At 34.2% G+C, this 24,842-nt stretch overlaps 1 protein-coding gene across 3 annotated transcripts in view; it reads right to left on the reverse strand.

Moving 5' to 3' along the window:
* Window positions 1-15,676, reverse strand: part of LOC100377165 (kinesin-like protein KIF21A) — a 67,803-nt gene extending 52,127 nt beyond the window's left edge. For 2 of the 3 annotated variants that reach the window (XM_085501442.1, XM_085501441.1), the window contains exon 1: window positions 15,336-15,675. In XM_085501442.1, coding sequence (XP_085357568.1) covers window positions 15,336-15,373 — 38 coding nt within the window. In that variant the 5' untranslated portion in view covers window positions 15,374-15,675. Of the gene's footprint in view, window positions 1-15,335 lie in introns of all 3 variants that reach the window. The other variant, XM_085501440.1, reaches the window with a different exon arrangement.
* Between the last annotated feature and the right edge of the window lie 9,166 nt (window positions 15,677-24,842).

A 24,842-nucleotide genomic window follows, 5' to 3' on the forward strand; every position in this document is an offset into this window, starting at 1 on the left:
GAATTTCAGCGTAAAATACTGCTGAGTCAGACTTGTTATCTTCAAATGTGGTGACAACTGGTAGCAGGGTTGAAGGGCAGTGATTGCTACCATTCATCGTGTTCAATACAAGTCCTATACGACAACACGTATGTGAAATGCATTGTTTAAATGTAACTGTGATGTCCACTTTCACAATGTCAAGTTACTAAGGCACAAAAAGTTTCTGACCAATCTGTATATTTCAAAATTGATGCAATACGAAGTTTCTCTCATTTTTCTGAAGGTTATTGCTGACCAACGACCGACGAAAAACAATCACTTAGCTGACATGCACAATAACCATAAATTTCTTTTTGTGGGCCTAACAGCTAATTTAAATATATTAAAATCAATGATTAGACATTATGTGCCCTCTAACAGGACTGATTTCGCAGGGTCCCATAGTTAAAATGTAATTCCCCTCATCTCAAGTTGAGTAACCTTGTTGACTACTGGTGAGAGTGGTTTTTATAAACAAGCAGTCTCTCGGTTGAGATATCTCCGCTGTTAGCAATGAACATTTCAATTAAAGAACAAAAGATATCATTAGAAAATGAACAATATGCATAGTATCAATGCTATGGGACTTGCTGTTTTCAACAAGAATTCAAAAATATCATTTTTTACCATAAATGATTGTGGTTTTTAACAAGAAGTCGAAAATATCACTTTTTACCAAAAATGACAAAAATATTCATCAAAATTAGAGAATTGAAGATATCATCATGAAATGAAAAGATTTGAGAGTGGTCCACATGTAGTACATATATATGTAATATCAAAGCAATTGGACTTGTGGTTTTTAACAAGAAGTCAAAAATATCACTTTTTACTAAAAATGACAAAAATATTCACCAAAATTAGAGAATTAAAGATATCATTACAAAATGAACAAATCTTAGAGAGGTCCACATGTAGTACCTATATATGTAATATCAAAGCAATTGGATTTGTGGTTTTTAACAAGAAGTCAAAAATATCACTTTTTACTAAAAATGACAAAAATATTCACCAAAATTAGAGAATTAAAGATATCATTACAAAATGAACAAATCTTAGAGAGGTCCACATGTAGTACCTATATATGTAATATCAAAGCAATTGGACTTGCGTTTTTTAACAAGAAGTCGAAAATATCACTTTTTACCAAAAATGACAAAAATATTAATTAAAATTAGAGAATTGAAGATATCATTACAAAATGAACAAATCTGAGAGAGGTCTACCCAAGGTACAAATACACCAAGTATCAAAGCATTCAGGCTTGTAGTTTTCAAGAAGAAGTCGAAAAAGTAAAACATTGACACGGACGACGATGGACAATCACTCATATGATAAGCTCTGCTCGACAAAGTCGACAGCAGAGCTAAAAAAAAATGTATGTGGCTGTATTGGTAACTTGATGCACAAACGAAAATGTTTATTTATATAATGTTGATTTTGTTTTATTAATCTATAAGTACGCAACTATAGGAAGACCTTTTTCAAGATCACTATCACTATACATTTCTCTGTTGCTTCAATGATGTTCCAGTGAATTAGAAAACCTACACGTAGTTGCGTCACAGCAAAACTCGTCAGTGCGTCAGTGACGCGTCATATCAGCTTATACGGCACACTGATGAGCAAATAAACAAAAACAATTAGACTCATAAACAACAAATAACTTTTATTATACCAGGTCTTATTACCAGGTGAACAATTTCAAATACTACGGTAGTAGGTGACCTGATTTAAAATTTATCATAATATTGATATAGAAATTGCTGGATAAGCTTTAAAAGTATGTGTGTCCATCATGCTCTAGAAATCACCTCATTAACTGACAAGTCCTGGAGTATGCTTCGATGGAACCACATGACCTCAGCATGCTTTACTAGAACGGCTCAAGAGAAAAGAAGAATATCCACAATAGGGACCAACAAGGTTTCATTAATTATCCCTAGATTTATATGAGGAATGTCACAGGGTGATGAGATTCAGGATTATGAGCTTACAGAGTACTACGTGTCGCATAATTCTAATATTTTCCACTGTGTGTTATCATATAAAGAATTCCTGACAATTTCCGGATGACACGGTTTAGAGTAGAAATTCCAATGTAGCTATGACACATTAAAGGGTAAGAATTCCTGGTTCTCTGGGCATTAAACAATAGCTCGTTAACAACTGTGAGGCGCTGTGGTCATGCAGTACGGAAACCCTACCATAACCAGGGCTGTATGTACCTGGATTTAACATCTTTAATTTATCATTAAAAATGACAACCAAAAACTGCTACGACAGCACATCAATAATCAATAAGGTTTATGAGTGAAAAAAACAAAACAATCAAGATGTATGCAGCAGTCAGATCAAACCAACCCCATTTTCTCACAAACCATATTAACCCAATAAACGCCAACATTTTTACCTCCAAAATTCCGGTTCAAGATTTTGTGCATTTTTCTATAATTTCTTTGTTAATTTAGATGAAACAGATATAATTATGCAGTTTAAATTTGTGAAAGACAACAATTCAAAAATTGACTTTGGCTCTCAAACAGTTGATCTCGGTGGGCAATAAAAGTTTACACATAGACACAAGACATTGTTTGTACATGCATAGTTTGACCAAAACTTGACAGTGTAATGAATTACAGCATAAACTCATCCCTCAAATACTTGTAAATCACATGCACCTTTCTGCATGATCATAAATTTATAAATCCGCCACAGCCATATAGTTAAGCTGTGAATAGATTTATATGCTACAACACAAAGAAATTTTCTTTACCAAGAAGCACCAAAGGGTTAGTGTAGGGGAGTATGAAAAGTTTACACATGAACACAAAGAATTGATTGGACATTTCGACAATATCTTGACAACGTAATGAATTATAGCGTATCGCTCATCCCTCAACCGCATGTGAATCAAATGTGCCTTTCTGCATGATCATGCCAACGGCTATATAGTTAGGCTTTGAATCGATTTATATGCTACAAGACCAAGAAACCTAAATTTTTCTTTACCTGGAGGTACTACCAGGGTACTGCCCAGCAGGACGTTTTTATAAGCGTACCATGACCAGGTCTGTAAATCAAATAGCAACAAAAATATCTTGATGGCAGTGGTCAGGTAAATTTGACTTGAGCACAAACCTCCACAAATATAGGTTTTGACGTACTGTAAAAAGCAATGTTTCATTGGCATTCAATTTCAATTAGATTTTGATCATATTTCTCAGTAAAAAATAACAATTTCTGTTCTAATTTTACATGTTAATTCAAATTTGGTTTAGCAGATTTCAGCAAAAATAGTAAAATTAAAAGCCAGTACTTTTATAGTATAAAACAGTACCCAAATCCACAAGGTCATACAGTCACCAATGATATTTCTCAAAACAACACTTTGCTAAAGGCGCAATATGCAGTAAATGTTATCTGAGTCAATTTTATTGCGAGGTTTCCATACTCACAGTGGCTTTTTTAGATTCATTTTTGGGACATTTGAATGATGCTAATTTTTTAGTACACAACTTGCTGGCTTTGTGTGTAAGATGTACTTTGAAATCCCATAGAACTAGTAGTCAGTCAGTTTTTTTGTTTTGGTAATCATCTGTATTGATAGTATACATGTTGCATACATTGATAAAATTGGTGTACAAAATTAAATGCATATAATACAATGTGCACATGTAAATCATGCAAAAAAGGGCAGCAGGTGAAAGCATGCAGTCGGCCATTAAATGTTGAACTTCTAACACATTCAGGTTCAACGAAAGAACAGTGACCCACACAATACATGCACGTGTCATGATGTGTTCCGCTGATTGTAAAATAGCAGGCTACAAAACGCATGTGACTGTGTGCAAATAACACCAATAGACGCATGTGTACACTCAATGGGGTATAAGTATAAGTCTGCCCATGATTTGAATATCTATACTACGGCATAGAATCCCTCTGCTGCCCGATAGCATCCCACATTACTGATATAATACATCTTGTGTAAATACAAGCCTGTCTTGCACTGCTACAACTACAACAGCTGGGACGTCCAATACACTGCTTTCAAATTAACAAAGAAAGCACGGCTGTTTTTATGAGCACCCAAGACACAATAACCATGTTACAACATTCACTAACCAGTAAAGCAAAACGGAGAAGGAAAAGGGAGATAAAAAGTGTGCCCGGAGTGTCAAACTAATCAACACAACAATACGTACCATCAAAACAACAACCACACTTATATTACGACTTTATAATACTGAAACTAGACGAGAACTTTATACTTTTCCACTTCGACACCCAAACATTATAACCACACGTTTTCTATTCTGACTTCCCCAGAGCACGAAATACAAGTCATGCAACTGTTAACATGGTGAAGTGCTTTTGCAACCACACAATAAAAAGCAACATTCACTGATTGCTACTCGACTTGCACGCTGACCCTGGGTCTGTAAAATGCCGCATGGGTTTTTAAAAGTATAGAATATCGGGTTAGGGATGCCTTATAATTTTCCTAATGGATCGCATGCACCGGTAACAGCTCAACCATGCTGCCCAGTGATGATAAAGTTGCTGCACTTTATTCATGATTATTGTGCTGTAGCAACTGAACTAGAAATGCCAACATTCTGCATCAAGCTGCTGACAGACATGAAGGTGTCAATCCACCACCCCCACCACCCCGGGCATTTTGTACACCTGTGTACCTGTCACAGATTGCAGAAATGAAATACAGCAGACTTTTACCCACACCTACATGCAGTATTCAAATATGGCAGGAAAACTTAACTATAGACAATATAATTATAATATTATACGATTTAAAGGGAAATAATAAAACTATGCAAATGAACATTGTATAGTTCTTGGTAGATGTCTGAAAATATTAACCTTAACTTTTCCACCACCATTTCCCTCTTTTCATCACAAATTCACAAAATAGTCCCCTTTATGGTCTGCACTTTCCTTCAGAAGATTGAGACAAAAGTAGCCAAATTTTTTGAGTAAAAACTTAAAATTAGGGTTCATTTCCAGAAATATTGAAGAATATAAGAAAATTAGTGCTGAAATATTTGGGTGAGAAAGTCTGGTGGTGAAAAGGTTAAACATGTAACATGATTAAAAACATGAAATTTTTAACACTGCTGATGGTTACTGTATATGGATGAACACACATTGATTCATACATCAATGAAACAAGGAAATTCATTAATATGTGTGTGTACTTATTGTTTTATTTTTGGTAAATATAATAACTACTTCACATGTATAGTAGAGTTTGTCATTATTCAATGAACGCAAGAGCTACATTTTTAGTTTACGATCACTCATAACCCATTTTGACCCGAACATGCTATATCTAACAATGATATTACAAAATACACATGCAGCAATGTGATTAAAGGGGCACCTTCCAGTTAAGCCTAATTTCAAAACAAATTTACTCGCTGGATTAAAATAACAATGGCTAACAAAAGATAGATTAACATTGTAAACAACATAAACAATAGTGTCCCATGATTCTTTGGTGCAATCCATAGGATTGAGTGGTTCCCCTTTAAGAGATACTCATCAATTACAAAGAAAAGATCTATTTATTGCATAGTGGATTATTAACATAGACTTGTGTTAAGTAACTATGGTGACATTATACTTCAAATGGAATAAATGTGCGCCTCAATGACAGGCTTACGTTTTCTCTTCAATTTAGTAAAAATTAATAAGTTTCAACAATATTCTGTCATTTGTATATACAGACTACAACAAACTGTACCGGTAAATGAAATAAATTTATTAATAGTAAATTGCATGACAAATAATCTTCATAACCTGAGGCAACAAGGTCTTTCCTTAGGGGGTCATTACAAACTAATATGCTAACTGAAACCCTGGAGTGTGCCTTATTGTACAACATTACACACCATGCTATTATTATCACATGTGATAAAAATGTTCAACAATTCTGTGAGATTCTACTCAGTTTACATCTTCAAATGATAGACATACATGTCCATACACAGACTATAATGAAGATCATTACACAGTACTCAAATGACATAGAATGCACCAATCAGGCATTTATTTAAATAAATCTACATGACATAAAGAGGCCACTTAGAATACAACTTCCACACATGTGATAAAATCCATTTTATTTTTTCTACGCAAAAAAGAAAAATTATTCTGGTGGCGAATAATTTTTTTCTTGTAATGTTACATAAAAGCTTGGTAAATGAAACATTTGTGTGTTTTATGCATTACTGACTGAATATAAAAAAATACGGTATTGTGAGCACCTCTTTTTTTTAATATATTGCCAGAAACCATCACAAGCAACCCTTTTCGAGCTGACGTGCAGGATGAGCAAGGAACAATTTATTTTTATTGCTTATTATTAAAACCTCTGTAATATTATTTAGTGATTTATATCAGTGATATAAAATTTTATAATTTCAGGTGATCATTTTGGAGCCCAGATTATACTGAATTCATTAACATAACAAAAGCCTAGCTTTACAATAACCGTTAACAATAAAGTATTTCTGCATATTTCGATTTGTATTGATACAGACTGTATGGTTAATGTACATTCTGCATATCAAATTGGAAGCAATGACCTGAAAACAAACTCTACTGCATCACAAGTAATGATTGAGTTATACATTATAAATGTATTCACTGGATTCAAATTTTACCATTTTGAGGTCCCTTGCATATCCATGATTCCTGTGAGATGTAATAAGTTACATGCTATTTTGTCTTTAGCTATACTATAATGGCACCTACATTAATCAAAATACGAGATTAAACCACACTGATGACAGTCTGTCCAGGACACATCACCATCCAGACCCCTCCATTGATCATCGTCATCGTTTATTTTTGAGGTCACCTCCACAGTGAATACTGTTTTTGCACGAATGTCAGAGAATGGGTTATTATTAAGAATAAAAAATAAGAGTTTGTTTAAAATACACGAGTGTAAACCAGTGACTGCTGTCCATAATATACATGAACATGTATGGAGTAGAAGTTCAAATGGTAGTCAAAGTCAGTAATTATTACAATCGTAACAAAGGCTACATCACAGTTACATGGTATTATCTGAACATTTCATGCAGTCATGTATAAATAAATAAACAATGAATTTCAGAGAGTTATGATGTGCATTGTAATATTCCCAAATATGGATTCCCAGAGGAATAACGAGAGACATAGCGTAGCTGAGTACAGATAATATTAAAATTAGTAGAGCAAAAAGTCAGCTGTATATCAGATTATCCCTTAGTTAATATTCAAAGATAAATTGATACATTATATTGTACTGCAATTGCAGTCATGAAAATGAACCCCACTTTAATGGATGAACTTTCTTATTTGGATTATACCATTATTTGAAGTACCTTATGATAGTAGTGGTGAACCAACAAGCAGCTCAACAAAACGATGAACTTTTGTAAATTTATAATTCTGCAATGTTGGATTTTAAAAGTATTTAAACACATACTAACCCAGAGAATCATTATCTGATTTCAGGACCGGCCACATCGCAAGGGTAGTTTTCCTACCTCTTCTAATAATAGTCTCTTCCAATATGGCCACTTTGGATAAAATAATGTGAAGGGTATATTATATTGGACAAATCTTTTTCAAAATAAAGCCTTTAATCACAGAATTAGTAATAGTTTAACAGCATGAAGTCAGAATTATTTTTTAAATTTTTATGAAGGTATAGAGAGAAATGGGTAACTAGCCCTGTTACTGCCGGTAACTATTTTATAAGACTTATTTTAATCAGAATCAATCCAGCCAGTCTGCATGGATACAGAACATCCATGTCACGCAAATGCAATGCATGATGGGTACATACAAATAACAGTATTGGGATGATTGAGATAAAAAAAGTGTATGACCCCTTTTATGTTTATTTTTCTAATATTGAGGGTTGTAAACTAATTATCATACAGTACATATATAATCAATACACCTTGTAAATCATCTGCTTAAGAGCTAAGCAAATTGTTTAAATATTACATGCGCTTACATAAATGCCCTTCTGACAAAGCAAGCAGGCCTGAGGTAACATACATTATACAACAAATGACAATCAGCTATATTTTGAATATATTTAAATATTCAACATGGCTGTCCTTACCAATGGAATATATAATTTACTCTGAGAATACAATGAAGTACAAGGAGACAATATTCAAACACGCACACACACACAGGTTGAATTTCGTAATTCTAAGGGCACACATTTTTAAGGTAAATTTTTAAAATTGTCTTGGACTCTTAAATTTCACAGGGCATCAAGGCTACCAGGCATTAGGCAAATACCAATGTTGTTCAGGTCACGCATTTACTAACAGCAGATTGCCTTTAACAAACTAAACCTCCATAACTTTCTTCATTACTGCTTTCAAACAATTATACATATTTCATCAAAAAACATAAAAATGTACAAAATCAACCACCACAATTTTGACAGCTAACATGGTGTTCAATTATTATTTTTTTTTTTGCAGATTGAAATGAAAATGTGAATACCAAACTGAAATACCTATACTGAATTTGATTTCCACAGGTGCAAAAAAGAGAACTAGTTGAATGATAACTGTATTGTAATTATTATTCTATAATTAGCCCATTAGTTTTAAGACGCACATGAGTGGATCAGTGTCATAGGGTACGTAGGATTGGCCAGGCACACATGTTTAATATGAATGCATTTTAATCAATTTATAACAAAATAGTTTAAAGATGCTGTTCACATTTGTTTAATCAAGTGATTTCATATGAGACTTTGATTCTGTTTTTAAAAATAGTATTTTTAAGTCAATGTTATAGCAAACCAAATTTTCTATTGTTTAAATCATTTGAACAGCCTAGTTTATTGACTAGTTTATGTATTTTTCTATGATTTTTCATTAACCCTTTTCACCACCACTAATTCACAAAATAGTCCTGTTTATAGTCTGTACTTACTCTCAGAGGACTGGGAAAAAATAGCCAAATTTTTTGAGTAAAAACTGAAAACTGACTTACATTTTATCTGTTGGCTCCAAAATTAGGATTCATTTCCAGAAAAATTACATATTGTACATGTTGTTTAATTTGTGACAAATGTTTACATTGTTGTTCAAACAGTTTGAAGTGACCTACCGGTATATTAAGAATTAATTTAGAGAATATACTGGTATACATATTGAGAGAATCATGGACAGAGTTTTGTTATATTCATACCCGGACAATTTCACAAAACAATGTGCAAGAATAATTATACAAGTGTGTGAGATTAGGTTAGCAGTCATTAACACATAGATTGATGATAGACGGTAGAGGACAACAAATATTAATAAATTTTACAGATAAACACATCTAATGAAGACAAATTAATCACATCTATGTACTACCCTAAATGCATCTACCGATAATTTCCCCAAGGTTTTACTTTCAAGGTTTTACTTCTTTCTGCATTTAAGACGTTTTTTGTTGCTTGACAGAAAATTTGCCCATATTCATAACTCCAAGAATGAGGCAATGCTTTGTTCATGTGTAGAATAGACACACTGTTTATTCAGTTGTGTGACAATACAGTATTGACTTTCATCATTCCTATTGGTAGAATGACACAACTGTGTGCAGCATACATTAAAAGTGATTCTTTTGACAAAAATAAAAATGACAACTAGTGTACCTGGGAGAGCCCCACCTTGTCAGATCATTAAAAAAAGGCCAACTTAACAATTACAATAGAGTACAATGCAAACTTCTCAATACCATTAACAATATCATTACCTTGCCATCAACAACAATGTCCACATAGCGTTAATGGTACAATTATGCTAATAAAGCATGCATATAAAACTCACTACCTACTTCCCAGATTTTTATTATAGAGTCAAGAAGCTAGAAGAATTGTATTGTAAATCATCTGGGGGAATCTCTACATGTAGTAGTTGTTTTAATTTCCAGAAAGAATTCACAGAAAAAAAAAAAACAGTGACATGTAACAGTGTTGTTCCTGAATTGTCGTCTTCGTTCATTCATTAATTAAAATACAAGCATTTACCTTTATCCTGCTAGACCCATGTACTTTTAACATTGACTTGAGCAGATAAAAGTTGAAGTACAATACATGCTTATTTACAATTACATACTATGCACAGTGTACATTCAAAGTGCAATGACAGATTTGTAGATAGTGGTCAGTGATTACACAGTGTATGCATAGTGAAGTGCAAAAGAGGCTAAATACACATGTATACCCACGTACACATTCCCTATATCGAGGTCAAGGTATATCATAATACCGATAGGCGTTCTGAGACTACGCTGACATACATACTGACCACTGTTTTATCGTTTAATGCCTCAACTAACAATCAGTAACAATTTAACAATCTAGAAGAGGACAATAGAAGAAATGGTAGGTAATCTGTCATGTGCCAGGCATTACAAACAGTGCAGTTGATAAAATTTACCAGTTATATCTTAACTTTTAAAACCGCTTATAAACCAATTAATGATTGTAGGTACTATTAAAAAAACATTTCATCAGAATTTCACATGTACTTTTTTATACAGTGTATACTGTTCATAAAACCAGATAAGAAAATATGGTCAACAAACATCCAGTTTAAATTAATAAACTAATCAACATCTACTATAGCACTGTTTACACTGATGAAATAATATTAATACTGTCAAGTTACTTTATAATAGGATTAAATTTTCAGAATTATTGTTTTGGTTTTTTTGCAGAGTAATCAAAAGGGTCATGGTTCCTATCATAGACCCTAGAAAGTAGTCTGCCTGATGCTCTAATAACGTATGCAAAGCAACATCATATGCAAATAAACTATTACATGTACTACTGGTATATTGTTTTTCATCAGTGTTTCTTATCCCTCATATTCGGCTCTATGGTCCTAATACAATAAAACTTTGAAAGAAATTGTAATAATTTGTTCACACTGTATGATATCAGTGGAGTTTTAATATAATTTAATATACTAATTTATATAATTAATATAACCTCACTGAGTTGGTGCCCTTCAAAACAGTTAATTATTTTATTAGAAATATATTAAAAGTGTTTTTTTTATAAATGTTGGCTTTATTGAAAAAAAAGCTGGGCCCTACAGAATATAGAAGACCAAGTCATGTATACAATCATAATGAAGAATGATTTGTTGTACGATAAATAACCAGCAAATATTGACGTTATACCAATTCTATATTTAAATTTAAGTGACAGCTCAGCTATACATGATGAATATTGTTTATAATTTATATTAAACTGTTATAAGAATGATTTAAAATAATATCCCTAGTCATTTCACATTACCAGTATTATTGGGCAGGCTCCATCAAAATACATGTAGCAAGGACATAAAAGGCCTTGCAGCACTGTATGTTGAGACACAGATTTGTAGTCTTGCATATTATTACCTGCGTAAAGATTTCAGCATTCATCAGTGTATATCATACACCAGTACCAATATAACAGTGGCAGCGTCAGACAAGATTATTTTTCACAAGCTAATCAGCTGTTAATTGATTAATATTAAAATACACACGCAGTGTTCAAATTTCATTTTTTTTTTTTACCGTGAACATGGGTGAGCCATGCCCATGTGATTGAAAACTATTCTGTACAACTAGAAAATTGCATTATTATCTGATTAGAATTATATTTCTTGTCCTACAAACATGTAAACATACCGGTAAGTAAATATTCAATGGAATTGGAAATGTCTTTTTTTTTGTTTAATACATTTAGTTAGCAACTATCATATTTTAATGTATGAAAGTAAATCGGCTACCCAGGAAATACCCATGTATGTTTCCAAATACAATTATGTCAATAACGACAGATTTTTAGGGTGGGGTCTACTAATGCATGCAGATGTTCATTTGTTTGAATATTCCATCACATGTAAATGCTCCTATTGAATAATTAATTAGTATTAAATGCAATAGAACTATACGTCTTGCAGAGAATACAAACAAGTGATAATAAATGACAACAACGATGTGTAGTATCAATGGAACCCATGTCATTGAAAGCATGGGCGTGTCACACTGGATACATATATTCACATTCTCCAATATCTTATCAAATATTTGACAAGCAAGATTACCCGTAACCTAAATACAGTGATGTACGTGACAACTAGCACCAATCAAAACAGGGGTGAGTTCAGATGATAGAAGTCACTGCATGCCACAAACAACTGCACAGTAATAAGGCTAGGTCAGTGAAAAAGTTGTATCATGGGGCTGAAGAAAAAAGAAAAAAATCAAGAAGCTGAATTTGTTTCACTTTGTGAGAAAGCCATCCTTATTTTATACATGGTGTGACCTTTACTTTTTATAGTGAGCCAATACAAAGAATCTTAATTTGATATTAAATCGGGGGCTTACAAAATGACAGGTGTCAACTAGAAAGCTGATCTCAGTATTGCTAGAAAGTTCGCCACATACTTGGGTATCAAAGTACAGATGGCATTTAGAAAGTTGTTACTCAAGTAAATATTTATCAATCTAAGAAACGCTGCAAAACAGTGTCACTGACTCCTGGTCTTTATACATACTACATTACTGTATTAGAAGGGGGAGGGGGAGGGGGAGGGACTCAGGACTTCAGACTACAACTGAATCTGTATGTCTATAGTTTCATTTCTAGAATATTATTCATGATAAATGCATCTTTCATCAAGTGTCGTGACTCGTTTCCATGGGAAATCAAACGTGAAGTCACATGTTTTTGGCGGTTAAACTACTGTGATATACTTTATTTTAGCTGGAATTAATTTTCACTGAAAAGACTTTTTGAGTGTTTTGTATGGATTTTATTTTCACTGATTTTTGACTAGTAAAATATATGAAAAAAAAAAATATTCGCTGGATTTTATTTTCACATTTTTACTGAATCATTCCTTCGACGAAAATAGCAAAAATTAATTTCAAGTGAAAATAAAGTATTTTACAGTATTAAATTATATAAGAGGACAAAATCTATTGGTTTATATTTAAAATGGATGGAAGTTGTCGTTACAGGAACTCTGATTGATGGAATTCAGCTCCTTGGCATCCTCAATCAAACCATTCAGTTTAACAGAGGTCAAACAGCTTCAAAACAGGGACTTTTCCTAACCTGATTACGAACAGACTTTTAGGGATGCCATGGAAGGATGGTTTCAGCAAAACTGTGCAAAACAGACAACGTGATAAATCAGACCATGAGGTACCTCCAAGATCAGACAAACAAAATTTTTAAAACTACTTTAAATAATTGTAACATAGCATCTATCATCTGTTCCAAAATATTCTACAAGTGAAATTAAGGTAAACGACATCATTTCTCTTGGTTTATCTCTGAGTCAACTCAAAATTGAATAATACTGGTAGACTTGTATTGTATTGCTTTGAGAACCTATATCTGCTTGGCCCAAAAATATAACAATATAAACATACAGAAAGGAAGTGATAAACAAACAAAAAAACGATTATGTCACAAACATAAACACTCATCATAGCAAAACTACAAACAGTAAAGCTACCCATATAATTTTACAACTTCAATTGCAGACAGTACACAATGGTAATCTCTCACATGTTATATGATTTATAGAAACTATCAAATTACCAGTGCCAGTCTTTACCATGGTTTTGATAGTAATAGAGCTCAGTGAACACAGGCAGGATCCTGGCTTCATAAAACTTCATGAGCATTTAAAATGCTATGAGTTGATATTCACATGCTAGTTTTTCAATCCGCATGATCAAATAATTTTTCAGAGATTTATGAACTTTTGAAAATGAGAAACTTGTAACAATAATTTTCTAGCTGCCAGAAACATCTACCACATTATAGTGACATGAGAAAGCGAGAAGATCTGAGGCTGATACATATATATATATATATATGATATCAGATTTAGAGTTAAAATTCATTGATTTCTTTAGTATAATATCGTTTATCCTGTAAAATCCCTATATCGTATTCTTATAACAGGTAGTTTCTTGTGATTATGGAGATATGATTTACCAGGTTCGTCACACACACAAACTCTGGCCTTCGTTCAGTCACGATGGTGTTGCATCTTTCGACACTGATTACAATTTATCAGCCTGGTCGTATAAACATGCACACATAAATTATAGTCTACTGTGTTCATTCCTAGCAACTTTCAACTTGTTTTGATCTATCTGGACAGTGGAAGAATCTGCTGTTAAAAAACCCAGTGTAACATAAAAAACAAAGGATAAAAGAACCTCACCCACCCTTTTTTACAACTACATCAGCTCTTGCTAGTTTACGATTGATTTAACTAGGTCACTTGAATAAAATAAATAAAAATATCACCAAAGTGATCTTAGACATGTGATCGCTTTTTGTTTGTTTTTTCACACTATTGAGCCTTGATGAAATTGACCTGAATTGAGTTCACAGTTAATCACTGACAAAGGACAGTGTGAAAACTACAACAGAGCTGTCACTCAACTGGTGACATATGACAATACTCGGAACAATCAACAGTGTTTGTCAACACCAATGACAGTGCAGGTACAGCATAAATGTAATTCAACTAAAGAGAATGGAATAAATGCTTGACAAGGCGGAAAATTTCACACCCAGTGTATTTGTTGTGAACTGTTATATGTAAATTAATCAAATTAACTACATACAAAATGTAAACCAAGTGTACCAAGTTGGGGTCCTTGACTTAATTAATTTAGTTTTTTCAATACAGGCTTAGTTACATGCAAGCCTGCAAGAGCTGGTCTTGGGACAAGATGACAGTGATAGCCAGTTTGCTACTCCCGTTATCTCATTGTTCGACTCGAGAACGCACAAGAAACGAATACGAATGATAACTGAGACACACAATCTGAATCTGTAATTTCGATTATACTACTTTCATAGTCGTGCTGTGTACATGGCAGCATTTCCGAATAAAATTAATGCAACAAAAAAATCAATGAATCGGATATGAGTAAGCGACGGTTCTGTGACGTAATTTTCTCCCTTTCGAAATTATTAATATTATAAACGTCTGAGTCGCTGTAAAATGGACAATATTACGCTTGCCGGGTAATGGGGAAATATAAAACGAATGGTCGTTATAGCTAGTACTCGAATATTAATCATTTTCAGTGACACGACAATATCATCCACACACCGGCAATCTTTGAACATCCAACCTGGAGCTGCGTTGACACAAATCACCAGCTCTCTTGCACTCAACGATCGGCACATGTCAAATCTTACGTCTGTGAGATACAAACTGTAGTTATCGGTTACCTACCTCGTTGCCACACGGACACTCGTGTCATCGGCAGACATCTTTACTATCGTGTTCGCTAGAAACGACAAGCAAAACTGTCTTCCTATCTCAACGTCGACGGTCAACTCGCTACTAGCCCGGTCAACGTAATTTGAAAACCGCTACGAATCCCCTCCGCGGTCCTTCAGTTAACTTTTGGTCTGTCTTGTGAACATCACACAAACCACGAGTCCCCTTCGATGTAAAAGCAAGCCATTTGACTAATTTAACTGCATATTTTCACAATATTGTTCAAAACGTCCATGAACTACAACGACGATAACACAGGTGATCCAGCGAACTGCGAGTGAAATAAGAGCGAAATATCACGCAATGCTTCATGGGTTATTTTCTTTGGTACGTCGTTAGTGGCGCTACTTGATAGAGTTGTCATAAATTAAATTTCAGAATTTATGTTATAATGGTAGACTGACGAAACACCTATGATCAGTTATCCAATGCCACACTCATTATTTGTTTGGTGAAATAATATCATTTCAAAATTAAATTTCTCTTGTAAAAAAAAATCTTTATTTTTAGCAAGAATCCGATTAGGAGGGGGGCAAGGGTTATTTTCGTTCAACGTAATTGCAATATTTTTTTGTTCGTACAACGTAAATAGAAAAAATAAATTCCGTAATTCTGTAATCACAGGCTAGACGTACGACGTAATCAATCAAATATTTTTTTCGTACACTGTAAAAATGTGTCATTTTTCTCGTACGTACAAAAAATCACATCCAAATAAAAAAATCGTAAAGAATAATCCAGGGAAATTACATTTTAGAAACTGTAAAACGACTAGATGACACAATTCACTATAAAATTGAGTGTCAAGACGTAAAAGGCCCTCTAACCAAAAGAAGAGCATTACGAGGGTAATATGCGCATGCGTCTCTTCACACGGCGCAGCAATGGTGGAGGATTTGAGTCGGAGAGCTCTTCGGACCATTCAATGTTCCATTTGTTAACACTGTAAACTGTAAAAACGTCTTTTTTTTCTTCGTAAATTGTGAAAAGCCCTTTTTATTTCCCGTAAAACCGTACCAGCTACCCCCCTTGCCTCCCCTCGATTAGCTGTCATGGTCATGTGATTTGATAACATGATTTGTCATCAAATATTATTTCTACTGGAAATATGAATATATATAAAACAGTGCAATATTCGGTTGTGCTTCGTGCATGCATAGACAGGTATAGTAGGACTGCATCAATGGTGCATGCTCATAGTACGAAGAAAGACGATGAGGGCGCCCTTGCACTCCTGCCACAATCAACAAGTGGTACTGTATTATGTAAATAACACACACGTGTGAAATTTCAGCAGTGAAAAAAGACGGATACGAAAGGAACTTGGCCAACCAAAACCATCGAACATGTGTACCTCCATTGTCAAACCAAGGAGCTTAATAATTGCTTGATAACTTGTCGTCCTTGGTTTTTAGTGTGTGTTTGTTTTGTTTTGGTTCATTGGGCAGATTTTACAGGGCGGTTTTTTTTCCTCGACAATTACGTTCCAAATAATAAAAGACCCTCAAATTTGCACGAAATGGTGAACTCCTTTTTTAATAATGTATGTAAAATTTACTAGACATTGTTGAGTTTTGATATTGTGTTCAATAGTTGTATTAATATTACTCAAATAACTATAGATATATTTGCACCAAAAGTATGTTATATTTATATATAAATAAACCTACGATACACACAAATCCCTATTCAATAATTGATTCATCCTTGTGACAAATGTGAATTAAAATGAATGATTATGAAACCATCCAGTGTCCAGAAAGTTCAAATAAAATGCCATACTAAATTCACACGAGATCACACTGACCTTAAATACTTGGCTTTATATATAAGTTGTTGTCCCTCACTTAGAGGGCGCTTTCGTAAAGAGCCTGGAGCTGATATTGTTTTAGATCGGTGATTGCGATTGTAGCGTACTGACGCGCGCGTCTACATTATCAACGGGTTTCGAAGCTGGTATCTGGTGTCTACATATCCTTTCACTGAGACTGTACTGCTTCTTGTTCCATTTACATGTTACTATGGATAGACCATTATCAATTTTGTTGAAAAAAATATTATTTAAGGTAGAGATGCAGTTTATTTGGCTTGCTTTTTAATTGAGTAATTAGACAATGAAGATGGTATTATATATCCAACATGTTATATATTTTCTGAAAGCTTATTATACAAACTTTGTAAAACTTGTCTTTATTTTAAATATCCAGAATGCGTTTTTGATTTTGGGTCAAAAATATGCTTTTTTTGACAAAAGTGGTTTAAAAAAAATTAGCTTAAAAAGTTCAAGTCCGTTTGTGGGTAAAATAACATCACTGGATACCTTGGTATACTACTAATTCAAATGCGTCCACTCATCTCTCTAACGGCTTTCAAAGTCGCACAGCATGACCTCAAAGTTCACTCTTTTCTATTTTTGCATAATTTATATATCCATGTTAATTGCGGACTTGTTAATTTTGTTCCACTTGCCGTAATAAACTGTCCGGACGCATTTTGAAGGGGGAACACCTTATCAATAATGTGTGAAAATTTCGAGGCAAATGGCCAAAGCGTCTATCAGCTATTTTAAATTAAGTAAATGAAAATAATTACTAAAATTAAATAAACCCAAATACATTTCACAAAGGACCGCATCCGGTTCGGTATGGAACTCGTAAGTGATTGGACGGGACACTGGCCCAATAATTTGTTTGCACTGGGAAGAGTTGACTTACACTAGATTTTTAATCCATACATTCAAGCAGGTAGTCAAATACATATGATGTGATAAATATCGTTCAAATCAGTTAAATAGGATAAACATAGTGAGTCTTTTATTCACTTATTCAAGGCCATAGGCTCAAAAAAGTTGTACAGGTTGCTTATTTGAAAACAAAATAATAATATATATGTACATTTACAATCATCATATTAATATTACAACAATTCTGTAATTTTGCTCCTTAAATTTATTTTTATATATCAACATATTTTTATCTTCTGATTTCATTAAGTCAATGAACTTATTAAAAGTAGGTGGGTTTTAAAAGAAATACGGTAAGTACTTGTCTCTCGGGCCAAAACGTTAGTTGCCGAAGACCACTGCAACCTGCAGGAAAATACGATACCTAGATATTTGTAGTATGACATCACTTCTATGGGCTGGCTCCCATAGTACCACTTCTCAGAATTCGATAGATGACCGCAATTTTTAAAAGCTATAACCTTTGTCTTTTCTATGTTTACTACCACTTTACACTTTATTTCGCAATATAAATTCAGTTTAGTCAATAAACGTTGCAACTCTATTATTGAATCAGAGAACATTGTTACATCATCCGTGAATAATAAGCAAAATAATTCCGTTTCGTGCGGGAAAGTTGAATCCCATGTTGTTCCGCTGTTTCTAGTTCAGTTACCAACTCGTTGATAAAAATGGAGAATAAAAAAAGAATCAACATACAGCCTTGGCGAACACCAATTGGGTACTCAAACTAATCTGTAAAACTACCAACGGTCTGGAATATACGCATTACTGTATAAAATATCTTTTCCAATATTAAATAATTCCCTTTTGAGAAGACAAAATAAACAACCTGGCAAGTCATTTTTACATATGTTTTACATAATTTACCAAATTCTTTTGATAAGAGTAATTACTCCACCAGCAAAACGTCCACGTGATGTAATTTTAGGGCGACAATAATTACATTAAGTATTGGGGCAGCCAATTAGCAAACTCGCTAGCGAATTGGCTAACTGCTTGGGTTTTGACTAAACGGTTGGCTTTCGAATCTCGCTGGCGCCGGTTTGTGATCGGGTCCACTCTTGGCGAGTCAATACTTGCATTTGTAGAGTCATTTTCGGCCTGAAGTAGATGGTCTTGTGAATCAGTTCTAGGTCTTGATTTTTGATCTCTTGGATTTCTTGCTTCGGACTTTCTACTTTCTTGTGACGAAGAATCATTATTTGCCTAAAATATTACCAGTTTACCCGCCTTGAAATATGCATTAAATAGGATAAATAGCTTTATTCGTAATTGTATCTGGCTTGAAATTTTTCATATATCATGTCTACTAGTTCAACGCTGTCATCGCAGCCCAATTATCACTCAGTCTGGTTTGTACGCCTGTGGAACTTCTTTGTCATCTGATGAAGAAGAAAAAATCAGCTGCATTAAAACTTGTTTACCAAAAAATGTTGGATGATGAGGGGGTTGAATTGTCACAGAATTTCAAAATATTTATTTTTGTGTTTGTTCAGCAAAGGTAAAATGTTCAATGATCAACCTCAATTTCCTACTACGAACTTGAAATAATGTGTCAAAAATCACACCAAATTGCATACAATTGAACTTTACATGTTTATATACAACAAATATAAGTATTGAAGATTATTACCTCAATCATCACAATCATTTGCCACATGGCTGGTATTTTATATTACGCTTAAAACAGTACTTTCCATCAAGATGGAATTATTATGTCCACGAATAATTAATTTCACCGGAAGAACATGAGATGTTACCAACATGTTGAAGTGACTATGTAACATTCCAATAACTGCATCATAATATCTCCCTGTTATTGGGACCACGAGGGAATGATATTGTTTTCTGTGTTTTTGGAATGATTCTGAGATAATATTATTGCTTTTTATCTTGGGACCACTCATTAATAATTTTAAAGGCTTAATTGATTGGAAATTAATATCATAAATGTTTAAATGTATATTTGTAGTGGGATTACCAGACCAAAAACACACTGTCATAGGATACAAACAAAACTTCACAATTTCAGTTTAAATCAGAAAATCACACTTATTTCTCTATGTTAGTCATTATGCCGACGCACTGTTCACATTCGATATCAATTACATTTAGCCCATACCTGTATTCATGTCGAGTTCTGCAGATTCCGGTACATTCTGCTGATTGCGTTTTGTCAATTTATTCACCACCCACGTCTTTAAATTCTGTAAGGGTTTTTTCGTGTCTACAGTAAAAAAAGATTATATTACAGACAGTCTAGTGTTAACACATTCATCTCGTTATAAATGTTCCAATTTTGTATCAAATGTCTTTTAATCGAAAATTAGCCTTACTCCAGTTATTTGCCGTGTTAACATGCACGAATGAAACATGATACGTTTCAGTTTCATGGATACATATCCAAGTTGTGTGTGGATTAAAGGGTGGTGGTCGTCGCGCCTTGCATGCGCCAGATATGGGTCGAACAAAATGGCCGGCGATTTGACTGTTGCCCATATCAACGAGTAAAAACTGAGATGTACCCAAGCTACAATTGGGTTATTTCTTTGGTGATTGGAATGTATCGAATGAGTCACCGGCGGTAATTAGTGCACGTCGCGCCTAAGTCAAAACTTGCACTTATGATTCCATTAGAACAGCGCATTGGATTGTGGGTAAATCAATGTTTATCAACACAAATGTCGCACATGCGCGGCCCGACGACCACCGCCCTTCAATTGTTAATGGCTAGCTTACCAGTGACTAGCTTCGTGTGCACCGCACGTTGTGGGCCAAACAATGTATTGCACTCATTCTCTGGGTCAGTCTTGGTGATTGACACTGACAGTTTATATTCTCCTTCAGATAGGTCTTTGAATACTGCGGATGCTTGGGCTGCTGGGATATATTTTGTTTGACCACCACGAGAGGGCGCAGTTTGTAGACATGTAACTCGGTAATGAATGTTCGGATCCTTAGATATTTTCTCTGGAACAGTCCAAGTAAGGCTGATTGACGTAGATGTCTCATGATTGATCTTGAGAGAGTCCACTGATTCACATGAAATAAATGAAATTATTTGGTCGGAGGTTATCAAAATTGTAAAAAAATTGTAAATATCATAATATACACCTTCAAGTTCAACACATTTGTATTATATTTCCTAGATTCCATAATAATTGAAAATTGCTTCAGTTCGTACTAATACAGTTTGGCTATTACATCAATTAATTTAGTGACTAATTGTTTTTGAACACCTATAAATTAAAAAAACACTAAAATTTTATATATACACAAATTCAATTGTTTGGTTTACGATTAACATGTTTTGTAGTGTTCTATCGCCCATATATTAGCACAGGACAAACTACCATTGATTATTTTCATAAAAATCCGGGACACCCTTTTTTTAATGTAGTTCTCGACACTCAAGTTTCTATTCTAGCAGTGAGCAATATACACAACACAGAGTGTCGGCAATTCCCAAGAACATTCACGAAACTGCCTCGACCATCCTCAAACAAAAACTTATAGACAGACACTATGTTTAGCAAAATAGCCCAAACGAGGATAAGCGACTTGATCACTGATCACTTCTATTCACCAACATACGCCAACACAAATAACTGCTCTGAAAAAAGTTAGGTCTTACCTGCAACATCATCTGGCCACTGTAGAGATGCAGTGTTAATACTGATTGATGGTAGGTCCGTGTCCCCACGTCGGCCACAGCCTTTGTTGGCGATTTCGGTTGCTTTCTCTAGACGCAAATCATCGGAGGGTGGTGACTTGCTTGTTTCTTCTACTGGTAGTTTACCGGTGAATGAGTCACTCTCTGAAATATCGCGTGAAAACAGACTGCCGAGTGCACTGTCGCATGTCTGCATATCTCCAATACCTATGTGTGTAAAACAAAACAAAAAAACATATTCGTGTTAGTCAATGTCGTTGAACGTGGCATCTTAAACGGTAACTAATACGAAGAGCAGAAATCTAGAAAACGCGTGAGTAACCCACATTTGGCGCAGTTTGCAACTCAACAACGAAGAGGCGATAACGTTGTTATAATAATTAAATGGTTGGTTAGTTTTAAAGATACGTAAAATATTGGTATAGAATGCTAATTTAGAAGAGTTCCGGGAACCATCGATTTGGACCAATATATTAACAGATTCAGATTAAACATCAAATACATACATTCATTTTGGGGGTCGGCGCTGGCGTCGCACAGAGTGTGGTGATACTTTTCCAACCTCAAGAACAGATCCTTGTACTTGTTTTTTAAGGCATTCTTGAATGCATTGAACGCATTCTCAGTGTTAGGTAGCTCATAGAGCAGTTGTCTCATTCCGTCCCTTGTACCGTCTGTGCGTGTTTTGACACTAATACTATCGCGTGTACGTTGCGAGAAGTAGTGTGCAAGACCAGACATGACGTCATTCGGATTAACGCAATTAACTAGATCGGAGAACATCATTTGAATTGCAGGATGGTAGCTGTTATCGGAAATCATTTTCTCAAATTGTTTCATTATTTGCAAAAGGCTTGGATCACACGGCTTCCCTTTCAAAACGTGTCGAAGAAGTGTTACTTTCTCGGGGAATGTCTTCTGCGATGACGTGATGTTGGCATGGTCATTCTTATCGACAATTCCGTCTTTGCAGAGTTGATCTACAAACAGGTCTACGTCACCTGCAACAATTTAAATAAATACACACGTGTTACCAAGCACTTATTATATTATATTTGTAACTTTCATCTTAACCATTTGCTCTCATGAATGTATACTGAACAGATACAGTACACCTTTTTGAACAGATATCAACAACAACTGAAGTTGGACATAAATTTTATATTTTCTTCATTGGTTAACAATGGCTTAGTGTACTGCAATAAATGTAATTAATATGTAAAATCCTCGAACGTTGCAGACGGCACACTTTAATTAACAGGTGTAACAACAAATACCTGGATTCTGAATGCAGTCATTTTCTTTCTTAACATCTTTATCGCAGTCTTGCACTTCACTGTGATACGAGTCTCTACAGGCATAACTACATGCTATAGGAAGACACGACGACAGTATGAAAAAATAAATATATAATATATGAAATGATGCTATTTAAGTGATAGACAATTAATAATTTATTTGAATGTTGATATAATTAATGTAATGAGTCAAGTTTGAAAGAAGGAATGAATATTTATAATGTATTTATGCAAACCTGAATTTCTCCAGTCAAATTCAATTCCACTATCTGTTCTAGTACTCCATCTGTCCCTTGTGTAATTGTCATTGATGTTAAATAACAGAACTGGTTCGCTGCAATTTGCTGATGTACCTGTTATGAAAATACAATTAAACACGTACGGTGTGGTGTAATTATGTGGGGTGGACATTACATTTGAATATGGAACGAGTAATGCCAATATATTGACCAAGGTGTTTCAATTCGCCAAGTTATTATTTTTTTTTTATTGTGGCACTGATTAAAAGTCATACATTGTATATGGATATCTTTTTGGGGTACATACAATTAGTTACGCTCATGATATAAAATTGGGTGAGCCGCCCTCTATGAAATAAAACCTAAACACATGTCTAATTGTCGGGACAGGATTAAAAGTCATTATCAATATTTACCGTCTGGTACGGACTCTGCAGTCATCCTGATGTGTGGCTGTAAAGCCTCGGCGGCAGCTGCATATTTTAATACAATCAACGTATGATGCAAATCTTGGAAAGTGGCTTTTTGTCCAACTGTAGTATTCCACCTATTCAGCATGGCGAATTTTTGCATTTCCACGTCCCGTTGATATTTGATTTCTACTGCCTCTATGTCATTCTCAGTAATACCCATAACAAGACATAGTTGTCTGCACTGGGACACGTTCAAAATATTGCTTACCGCGTGTATGGCTGTATTATAACCTAGGAAGGGAAATGAACCGTAAAGTTTATACTGTGAGCAAAAATGCTCATTGGAGACAAGTATTATCGCCCGAGGCTAAACGATTTTTGGGAAGGGGAGCTGGTATATTATTTCTTGTGATTGGTTGAAATTGATGCAAAAACATTTTATACAGAGAAAGACATTGTTGCTTGAATTCTTAATTAACAACATATTTGTTGAGTTTGGAGAACACATCTTTCAACAAACCATCGACATTCCAATGGGAACAAATTGTGCTTCCTCTTGCTGGCTGTTTTATTTCTTTACTCACATGAAGCAGAATTTCTTCAAAAAATTATAAAAGATAAAAAGCACAAACAAGCCAAATTGTTTAATTTCACGTTCATGTACATAGATGGTGTACAATCCAGGCTTTGGAGTCTATATGTCACTGACTTGTCTGTGTTTGTGTTTGTGTTGTTTGTGTCTCTTGTACAGCGTTGTTTGTCCATATGATTTGGATACTGGATTGGTATGAATGTTATTTCTATTTTGCAAGTAAAAATTTTAAATGGCCGCCAAGTAGCTACTAACATGCAACACTATAGAGAAATCGCAATGTCATTGTTTTCATGAAAACAAGTTAAGATATCACAAATTTTTATTTGTATTTTTGTCATTTATTTGATGAAAACTTTCACTCAACAAAATATCAGATATTTGTAGTGCTTTTAAAATATCAACATGCTTTACTAATTAGTCGATTCTGATTATACACCAATACTGTGTATAGTAAAACATGTTTTTTTTTATTAATAAACCTGTTCAAGATAATTT

Source organism: Saccoglossus kowalevskii, chromosome 7, assembly GCF_978046115.1.
Source record: "Saccoglossus kowalevskii chromosome 7, keSacKowa6.1, whole genome shotgun sequence".
Classification (NCBI taxonomy): Eukaryota; Metazoa; Hemichordata; class Enteropneusta; family Harrimaniidae; genus Saccoglossus; species Saccoglossus kowalevskii.